Source organism: Haemaphysalis longicornis, unplaced genomic scaffold (assembly GCF_048455015.1).
Source record: "Haemaphysalis longicornis isolate Haplotype H1 unplaced genomic scaffold, Haemaphysalis longicornis Haplotype H1 scaffold_9, whole genome shotgun sequence".
Classification (NCBI taxonomy): Eukaryota; Metazoa; Arthropoda; class Arachnida; order Ixodida; family Ixodidae; genus Haemaphysalis; species Haemaphysalis longicornis.
The window spans coordinates 35,136,692-35,147,536 of NW_027526460.1; the positions used below are offsets into that span (position 1 = coordinate 35,136,692).

At 51.5% G+C, this 10,845-nt stretch overlaps 1 protein-coding gene across 1 annotated transcript; it reads right to left on the reverse strand.

Annotated features, from left to right (window-relative positions):
- Window positions 1-1,638: 1,638 nt before the first annotated feature.
- Window positions 1,639-2,123, reverse strand: LOC144152286 (sine oculis-binding protein homolog A-like; the record flags this gene model as incomplete). Its single annotated transcript, XM_077683526.1, is given in 1 exon segment — window positions 1,639-2,123. A coding segment is annotated over 1 exon segment (316 nt), but the record flags the coding sequence as incomplete, so codon positions are not given.
- Between the last annotated feature and the right edge of the window lie 8,722 nt (window positions 2,124-10,845).

A 10,845-nucleotide genomic window follows, 5' to 3' on the forward strand; every position in this document is an offset into this window, starting at 1 on the left:
TATATTGATGATGGTGGTGGTGGTGCAGAAGAAGAAGAGGAGGAGGAAGAAGAACAGGAAGAAGAGGAAGAAAAAGAAGGAGAAGAGGAAGAAGAGGAGGAGGAGGAAGAATAAGAAGAGGAGGAGGAGGAAGAAGAAGAAAAAAGAAGAAGAAGAAGAAGAAGAAGAAGAAGAAGAAGAAGAAGAAGAAGAAGAAGAACTGTGGCAGAGAGAGAGAGAGAGAGAGAGAGAGAGAGAGAGAGAGAGAGAGAGAGAGAGAGAGAGAAGTTTTATTGCCGCAAGGGCTAATTTGGGGAAGGGGTAGTGACAGAGGGAGGAAGGCCCCAGTGACTTTGGCAGCCCGATCAACGATGGCTTCTTGCACCGCCGAATCCGAGCTGCCCGACGGCCTCGCCCAGTGCTCATCGTCTCAATATGGGGGGAATGGGTGTGGGGGCATTGCCATAGGAGGTCATCGATGGTTTGGACCACCCCACAAACGGGGCAGTGGGGTGAGGAGTACAGAGCGGGGTGCATGAGGTGCAGGCGGGAGAGGCAAGGAAGGGTGTACGTGTGCACTAAGCGCCATAGGCGTACTTCGGCGTGAGAGAGCGCCGGGTGTGCAGGGGGCAGTAGACAGAGGGAGAGGCGGTAATGAGACGTAATCTCATGAAAGGAAATGAGCCGATCTCGAACTTACGGGGCAACCGTGTACGGCTCGGGACATAGCGTCGCAGGCATAGTGTACAACTCCAAAATTTAAGACTGCTGGCATCCGTTTCGCAGCTGTCTTCGGTTAGCCGACTGTGTCTTTCCTGCCAAACTGTCTTTTCTGTGGTCTTAATGACATGGCTGCAATTTTATGGCAGGCCCTATTGCCGCAAATACAAAACCTACCCCGCCACGACAGGAAGATACTCGGGTGGAAGAGATCTTATTAGAGAGAAAAGTGGAGTTAGATCAGACGTATGTAATGCGGAGAGCTGCCACTAGGTGCAGCACCGGTGTTACAGAGTGGCTTCCGAGAGACCCGACGGCAAATAACTCAAAAGAACGGGGACGCCGGCGAAGTGGTCGTTCGAACAGCTGCAGAACGGGACGCTTACTGCGGAAAGAACAACAAACAAGCGCTTCTTTGTCATCATTTTCTCTCTCCGTGTTCCGATTGTGCGTTGTTCGCGTTACAGAAACTCGTTGAAGGCATGATATTAGATATTTCGGCGCCAAAAAATGGATAACAGCGCAGAATAGGAGCAGTTCGAAGTGGATGTGGTGGTGGCCCGAAAAATACCCACTTAGGGGGATTGGCCAAGAAGAGTTCTTTTTCCAGTGCAATAAATCCTGCGAAAAAACACACGAAAAAACAAGAAAGAACAGAAGGAAAACTAGGTAAAATTCATTGTACGACAGAACTTATTTCCGCACTGTGATCATGATGGTGGTAGTGGTGGTGATGATGATGATGACAATGGTGATGAAGCAGTAATTGGTGAAAATTAGTTCACGTTCAGGGATTGACTTTATAAAAGCAGCATATCCTTAGTGAAAGTGGATATACCAAGATACTGGTGTTTCATCCCCATCATTTCTCGCTTGCTTTTCATGAGCGCTAAACAGGCTGCTCTGAGAGCGGAGGACCAAGAGGGAAGAGGCACTCACCGTCGTCCCTCGGACTGGTCCCGGGCTCCCCCACGTGCGGCGCGGCGATGGCCGACGCGTCGTCGCCGCCTTCTGCGGCCACGGCGGTGAACCTGAACGAGCCGTGCTGCCTCGCAGCCTGCTGCAGCGACGAGGGCGTGAGGCGCGCGGACCTGCGGTGCTTGTGGCTGCGCTGCTGCTGCTCGCCGGCGGAGTCCTCGAGGCCGCTCTCCTCCTCTTCCGAGCTGGTGGCCGCGAAGTGCCCCAGGTTGAGCCCCTGCGTGTCCCGACGGTCCACCACCTTCTCGTAGCCGTACCAGCCCAGCAGCTCGTTCATCGTCGTCTCCGCGTAGTCCTGCACCCAGAGAGGGAGACGGTAAAAATGAGTAGTGTCACTCAGTTGTGACTATCTCAACATACCTTGTCTAAAGAGAGTGAAGCACACAAACTGCCGAGTTTTACCAATCGCCGGAGATAAGTGGTACATACGCCTTCTTGGAAACGATACGCGATTCGAGATCACAATCCTCTCTGTATGAAAATAAGTCACTGTGTTTGTTTGGTAGGAAGACACAGACTGAGACTGAGACTGAGACTGAGACTGAGACTGAGACTGAGACTGAGACTGTGACTGTGACTGTGACTCTGACCGACCGACCGACCGACCCACCGACCGACTGACTGACTGACTGACTGACTGACTGACTGACTGACTGACTGATAATGAAAATGCGGCTGGAAGGATCCGCTATGCGTTAGGCCCCTGGACAAGAGGGAGCACGCTAGATAATTAAGAAAAGAAATGCTCTCAATGAAAACGTCTGGTTGGTAATAGTAGGCAAAATATGGCTGCATTGCTCCGTAGCAAGCGTGTTATGCCCAATGCACCTTAGACACTAGCATTGTACTTACTTAATTTTTGATGGGAGGTTATCCCTGTAGAATTTATTATTGGAATCGAACAGTTGGTGGGTATTTTTGAGACCCATAGAGTCGAGGCCCTGTTTAACGACTTTTCGAGCAGTTGAAATGCGGCTCCAGAGGAACCCGTGGTCGCTCGCCTAATTTGGGCCGTCCTGTAAATGTGTCCAAACTTAGAGCTCGAGTACCACGCTCCTGTGTTTTGTGATTAATTCACAAAGGTAAGTAAGGATGTGTGTAGCGAGCGCCATGACGGGAACATTGATACTGAAGATGCGCACTGCATCGTTCGTCTTAGGTTTCTTTCCAAGCGGCATTCCAGACAATTGCCCCCTCTGGCCGCCATCGTGGAGATAGTTGATACTGCAAGCACAATTTTTAACCCGAGCCATTTATCATTGAACCTTTCCAAACCATGGTTCCGCAGATGCCCTAAGCACGCACAGTAGGCAGTCCATCTTTTCCCACGTAACGCCTCGGAGGAAACTCAGATAAAAAATGGCTGCCCGGTCTGAAAAACCTCCCCACAAGCCAGGCGATCGTCCATTTTATAGGTCAGTCTGTTGGTGGTGGTGATGGTGGTGGTGAATGGTGATTATGTTTACTAACGGGTGGAGGAGAAGGAATAAACGTGTCTCAAAAACAGTCAGCCCTGGGGAATAGTCCTCATTCCAGGACCTCTCGAGTCCGTTCGGCTTCTTGGGTGGATCTAGCCTTGCGTGATATGACGGCAATTGCTCCCCAGTTCAACACCTTGCCGCTATACGCTGGAAATCACCAGGAGTCACTGAGGCGTGTGCCACTTAAAAACCCGAGGATCAGGCGCGAAATGTCTCTCCTCGCCAGACTGTTGATTTGTGGAGAACGTTGATCCTTACTTTCTCTCGACAATTTCTTTAAAGCTCGCCATCTGGTAAGACGCGTAAATTCATGAACGCCGGCTTGTTTGTTGAGGAACACCCGCACACGGGGATTACCTGTTTTACATGCTCCTTTCTTCTAGGATACGCCTGCAACACATCACAGGTTGAGCAAAAAGAAGAGGACGAAGAGTAGGTGCCTGCCTGCGTAGTATGAAGCCTACCTGGACGCTGATGACCTAGACTTGCCCAAGTCCCATGCAGCCAACAGCTACCTAAGTGCCATTCACCTATTCTTTTTCTCCCAACCTAAGCTGAGCGAAGGCTCAAGCTCGCAATTTCCAAATTTCCAGGTGTGTCGGCAGCGAAAAGGGAAAATAAAAACGGAAGAACAAATGGAATGAAAACAAGTAGCTCAATCGTTGAAATACACAAAAGCAAAAGCGAGCAAAGTAGACACACTAAAACTGTTGCTACCAGACAGCCCCGCCGACAGGCCCTTTCAGATCCGCATTGATTGTATTCGAACACTGTTGGTTTTCTTAACAACCTTCATTTCTCGTCATAAAGCTAGTGGCTACACCGGTAGATTAGCTCTGATGTGCGGCGACACCTCAGCCAATCACAATGGGGGGGGAGCGAAACTCTTGACGGTGACCGAGTCTCATGTTATCGGCGAAGTGAAGGCTGTACACACACCCACTGGAAAAATGAAGGAAAGAAAAGAAGGAAGTGAGGAAGGGGAGTGGCGGGTGGGTGTCGAGACTTGAGAAGGGTCGCCGTAGCCGGTGGTGGGCGCGAGGCAGCCCATCGGTGGCAGCGCCGGTGCCTCCCCTTCGGACGGTCCGCTCAAGGGGCCGGGTAGTAGTACGCGGGCTCGGCGCAGAAATCCCTTAATTCTAGAGCAGCGCGTCGTCCGTTCGTCAGGCTTCGGCGGCGGCGGCGGCGTCGCTGGGAGGGGACGACGCGCCCGAGCCGACAGTCTATAATTTGTCCCGCGCAAGCAGTCGCTCCTGCCGCCCTGGCAGCGACGGCCGCACGTCCCGGCGTCTGACGGCGGCGGACTGCCACGCCAGAAGACGACGACTACGCCTACCGCCGCCACTGCCTCCGTGGTACACAGCGCCGTATATTCGAGCGCCGCCGTTTCCTCTCTTCAAGGGACTCCCTTTTTTTTTTTTTTCTTCTTTTCGGGGTTTGGTGCTGTCGCCGGCACAGAGGCTGGGCAGCAACGGCGGCTCTGGTCTCTGTTTTTCGATGGGAGGAGTCGCGAGAACGGTCTGCGAGGGCCCTGGCGCTGCGCGCTATGGACTCACGGAGAGGCAGCCGCGTTCACCGGCGTATATTTAGTTCGGCCGGCGATGATCACGAACAGGAGCACAATTTGCTCGAGGAGAGGAGGTGCGGCGATTGCTGTGTAGAGCGGCGGTGTCAGATCAGCAGGTAATGGGGCAATCTCGTCGGATAAGGTTCGTGTGGTCACCCAAGTTCCGAGTTCCACTCTATTCTAAACTAGCGTAATCTCTTGCCGCCGTCGATGTGAAGGAATCGTTTTTAAACAAAGCAGAGACATAGACTTGCGCTCTCACATTAAACGGAAGAGCGAGCGCATTGGCCATGTTTTGTTACGCGTGCATACCAGTGCCTCGTCTCTCTCTCTCTCTCTCTCTCTCTCTCTCTCTCTCTCTCTCTCTCTCTCTCTCTCTCTCTCTCTCTCTCTCTCTCTACACATACACACACGCACTCGCTCGTTCACTCACCCGCTCACTCACACACGAACACACTCACTGATACACGAACACACACAATCACTCACTCACACACGAACACACACACAATCACTCACTCACTCACTCACTCACTCACTCACTCACTCACTCACTCACTCACTCACTCACTCACTCACTCACTCACTGAAGTTCTTTCCTTCGAACAAAGCGAGGAAGGAACGAACACAGGAATTATTTCCGCGGCTCGCCAGTACCTCTCTTCGTTGTGAACTCGTCTTTTGGCTGCAGGATAACGTTTGCCCACGAGGACCTGCACTGTATGGCACGGGAGCGTAAAATCAAGGCTTCCCGGGTTTTGTCTGTCTGTCAACGAGAGCCTCACGGAAAACCGGCCGCTCCAGTTGCCGGCTACCCTCCCTTGCGTCTCGCCGAACGCTCTTGCTAGGGGCGGCAACGCCGCCACCCCAAGTCCGGCGCTGGTCGCGCGCCGGAGGGACCAGGCGTCGACAGACCTGCAGCTCTCTCACTTCTTTGTTTTTTCGTTGCCTAATGTCCCACCTCGGTGGCACGGAGGCCTCTTTTTGTGTTCAGCCCTGCTCCTTCCTTCTACCTCGCCACTACGGGACGCCTTAAGAGGCTCCCTTTTGTTTTCTCCCCACACGTCGAGCGCTATGCGCCATCAGCACACCGTGGTGCCGAAGGATGCACGCGCATTCCGAAAAAAATTCCTCTGGGAAGTGCAAGTCGAACTCGTCCGGATGACTGAAGACGCCGCCGGGGTCCAGACTCCTGGCTGCCGCCTAAAAGGGGGAAGAGGACCGAGGAGGATCCCCAACCTCTTCCGTTTCCCACCGTTCTCTCTCTCTCTCTCTCTCTCTCTCTCTCTCTCTCTCTCTCTCTCTCTCTCTCTCTCTCTCTCTCTCTCTCTCTCTCTCTCTCTGGGTATTTCTTCCTTATTTGAATGCGAAAGCATCGTGGCTTCCTCTGTGCGAGGCTTAGCACTGACTGCTTTGCAGCCCCGTGCGTGTGATGCCGGTTTCTTGTAGCTACCATAATACGGGTTCGTATGCTCTCGGTACGGAGTTACGAACAGTCTGCGGCCTGATAAGCGACGAAGACGAACAAGGGAAAGAGGAGAAAGAGACGCAACCATGGTGTAGCAGTTTTCTGGACCACGCGCTATGGAGCCACGGAGGGTTCTACTGGACTGCCACAGTTTCTTTAGTTTGATGACGGCGCGCCCTTCGAGCCGCGAGGGGCGCACGATAGTTTTCTGCTCTTACCACGGCTTCTTTTAAGTGCAGAGCACTTTAGGCGCTCGCCTTGTCGGCCTAGCCCGCTCGCTCGACCCAAGTATATAGAGCACCAAGGCGGCGTCCCGGGGTAACGCTGTTGTTTGCGGCGTACCCCAGAGGCTTCGAAAGCCAACCAGTTTATGTAGTCACGGTTCGAAAATCGTGAAATGCTGGCGCTTGTAAAACATCTTTCCGTTGTTTAGCGCAAGGAAAACTATAGGTACATTTGAGGGAAAATATATGTAATTAACCGGCAGAGCCCGCGTTCCTTTAGTTAAGGACGCCCGTCGGGTTGGTTTTTACGACAGCAAACGCAAAATGTGGCAGTGCAACGCTGACACGTGCGGGACGGCGGGACGAAAAGCACAAAGAGAACAGAACTCCCGCTGGCGCAGTTTCAGGCAGGGGGCGCGCGAGCACTGCAAAGGCGGGAAATTTGAATTGCATGGGGTGGTAGCAGTAAGCGGATAACGGTGGTACAGCCCATTATGGCGAATCACTGTTCTGCACTCCGGCAGCTATCACATAGAGTGGAAACGCTTTATTTATTTTTTTTTTGAAGGCGGGGCCCTTACATCTCTATTTCATAACGCGTGAATCGTTGTGCGATACACAGAAACACGCAGAAAATCGGAGCGCGGCGGGTCGAGAGCTGGATATAGCGCGCCAGGAAAGGGAAGAAACCCTGTCGGTGGAGGAGGGCTTTGAGAAAGGGCGACGCAGCGCGCGCCGGAGGAGAGTATCCACTGCGCAACGCCACCTATAAAAAAGGCTCTCTAGGTGCACTGCTCAAACGGTGGCAGGCGCGGCCGTGAATTTCTACAAAAAAGTTGAGCAGCAGATCAACAGAAGGTCCATTCCAGCCTTTCGATTTCGCGTGCCGCCAAGAAACTGAAACTGTGCTGCCATGTTCGTGGCAGCGCAAAGCAGGGCGGGAAAACCGCAACGAGGACGAAACTAACGAAGAAAGCAGGACTAGTATTTCTTTTTAGTCGGCGCAAATTTCGGGCCCACAATGACTTTCGGTGAGTCACTGCATGCCTAACATCCTCGTACCTGACCCCGCAGTGTGACAAAAACAAGAACCACCATTACAGAGGCATCATAGGAATAAAAGTTAAAAAAAGAAACAGAAACGAGAGAACGCAGACAACAGCATCAGAGTGAAAAAAGCAAGTTATTCGATGGCGCACTGTTCGAGACGGTCTGACACTCTACACCGAGCCCAGGCGGCTCGTAAACCGGACACTTCCGGCGCTGGCATCCCCCTTCTCTTCATCCTCCCGTCTTAGCCAAGAGGCATCGCGTATACACGCCACATCAGAGAAAACGAAGCTGAAAGCGAAATACTAGAAGCATTGCAGTCACGCGACTCTTCTGCCCTAAAGCCCCTCCTCCTAAGAGCAGGAATCATGTGGCGTCCTCGTGCTCAGCTTTTAACATATATTTCTGTGCCCTCCTCACTTCCATCTCTCTCTCTATCTCTCTCTCTCTCTGTCTCTCTCTAGGTTCAAGCGCAATTACCTCTAAACGCATGTAAACACAAACTCCCACAGACTTTTCACTCTGCGCACGCAGACGGTCTCACGTGACTGCGCAGAGGGCAGGCTGGACGACAGCGTCACCCGAGATGTTGATCACCCGAGATCTCGATTTGCACGCAGCCAAGCTTTAAGGCCCCCAGAGAAGGGCAAAAGAAGGAAAAAAGAACCACCCTTGCAGCCAACGTGGGAGGAAGTGTACTGAATCCGCCTCGGTTCTCGCGAGTCTGCAGCTTGCAGCCAGAGGTTCTCGCTTGGCATTCCGGGAATATGCCCGATATACCGCCAAGCTAGTCGTGTTTGGAAGCGTATCCGTCGCTGCTCCGACGGACGCCCCCTTATAGGCAGCGGCCCAAAAATACACGCACGGGACGTGCGTGTTTTGTTTTGCGGTTACGACGACGCACCTCCACACAGACCTGGTCCTGTTTACGTGGTTCAACCCGAATGGGGTGTACCGTTAACGCCGTTAGAGTATGTGTTATTTGCAAGCTCCGTAACTCCCCTGGCATACCGGAAAAACTAAAAGTGCACACACCGGAACAAACAAGCTGTTCACTATGCTGTCATTCTGCCATAGTGCACCGTACAAGGATAAAACATATACTGGAGAGCATTAAATATTGGGCACCCTTTTCTTTCCGTTTTTCATGGGCGGCGGTGTCAGCTAGCTCCGACGATTCGAAGAGTTCTCTCTGCCGAGAAACGAAAACGGTCGGCCACGGCGCGCTTAGCCACTCGACACCACCGAAGCTGCCACCTGAAGACGCGCAGAAAAAAACCGCAATTTTCGGCCACGGCCGCGCCGAGAATCCGAGCTCCTCGAGAGCGCGAACGCGCCCCTGACTCGGGTGTGTTATGCCCGAGAACATGAGGCGACGCCAGACTCAACGCGAGTGTTTATGTTCAAGTTTTCACTCTCTCACGTGCACGTGAACTTCGCTAAGAAAGTCGCCCCACGCCTGTGCACCGCGTCAGACGTTTTCTCCCCGTGCTCCTCTGTCCTGATCCACTGTAACCTGAGTTTTCTTAATTATTAAACTCTCGAAATTCTCAAAACCTAGTTTCTCCTATTCGATCTTCATTCATCCACGACGTAGCTCACAAAGGCACATGCTTGTAGGAGAGCATATACCAAGATTTCATGCACATTCATCGGTTTGCGTCTACACATACAAAGAAAGCGAGGTAGTCCCGTACATACAGCGCTGCAGTTTGTCGTGACTCATTGGTTTCGCCTCAACAAGAAATAGCAACACCGAAAATACATAAAATTGCTTTTCCAGATCCGTGCCTTGGTAAACACGGTACACAGCTTATTTTCCACACGAGACACTTACGAAAAACCGTACTAGAATGACCTTACTAGAATAGCTGGGGACAGTCGCGTAGCCAGGAATTTTTTTCAGGGGGGGTGAGGCCCGCAGTCGCGACCAAAAGATGGGACGGGGAAATATGTAGGCAAGGCTTCTGGCGCGTTGTTTTTCAAACGAAGCTTGAAATAACTGACTTTAACATGCGATTTGTGTATGCTGAGCACTAACAGTAAAGCCCACCTTAAGGAGCTTAGATGATGATGATAATGATGATGGACTAAATTCCCGTTCGCTGGTCTATGGGTAGGCGACGGATGATTCGTTCGTCCGTAGAGCAGGCGGTTATGCGGGCACGCGCTCGTGAGCGTGATCATGAGTGTGCTCGTGAGTGGCGCGCGGTCCCCGAAGTTCGTCAGGCGGAAGTGTAGGCCAACACTGGGTGTTTACTATCAAGATTCGCGTGTTTTGGATTTTCCATTAGAAAAGGGACTAATAAGTTTTCTGATCAGCTGTGAAGTACAGTCGAGCACGATTTGAAGGTCATCGCGCCAGCATCGAGCGGCACACGCGTGCCACCGTCCTACGGTTTCGTTTCGGAACCATGAGAATCAAGATTTCGCACTCTTCTCTCCCTTGTTGGCTGTTCCATGCTACAACCACGGCCGCTCGTGCTACAACAGTGGCCCGCACGAGTGATTTGCCACCCTTTAGGTTTAAAGCTTTACATTTGTTGTTAGCAAGCACTGACTTGGTTGCCTTTTATCTACGCTGACGATAACGAAACTGGCATGGAATATTTGCTAAAGCTGGTGTTCTGTCAGCTTCATTTGAAAGAGTAGCTTTCCCGCGATAACCTTCGAATCGCAGTGGACTGTACGTGCGGCACATTCATATATTATGGCGGTGAAGCTAGCAAACGTGCGTTTTCGTCCTTAATTTAAGTAATCGCCTTTTTGTTAATAGTAAACTTACGCTTAGCGGAACACCTTATTGCACTGCTGTTGATGTTAAGCTTGATGCACGTTTCTTAAATTTCCTTCTATTTCTATCCTTTAAATCGAACAGAGATGGCTTGAGTAAAATTCCGGTTAAGCAAATACAGAATGCTGATTCTAACCAAGAGGGAGGTCAAGAAAACAATGGAGTAGTGCCAAAAAGACAAAGCTCCGCAATAAAGAGAACTGTACAGTTTTGTTGATGTGGAGGAAATACAAGATGGGCAGAGCAATGCTTTTCATACAGCAGAAATTCTGGAACTGCAATAGTCAATTAAATGCGATGTCGGTAGAAAAATAAAGATATCAAGGATTGATAGTTGACTGAACAAAATACAGTGACATGCTCTGTCATGTGATTACACTTTGTACAGACAGATTACACTTTGTAAAGACAAGGAATGACACGCTAAAGTTCAGACCACATGTATGCCTATATGAGGTTTTTCCTGCTGTTCCGTCATTTACCGGCCGCGCTGTTCCGCCAGCGAAATAACGGGACTGCCTCGATCGGCTCGCGGCAGGTTACCGGCGTGCTCGGTGTACACGGCGCGAAATGCATCCGGGCAG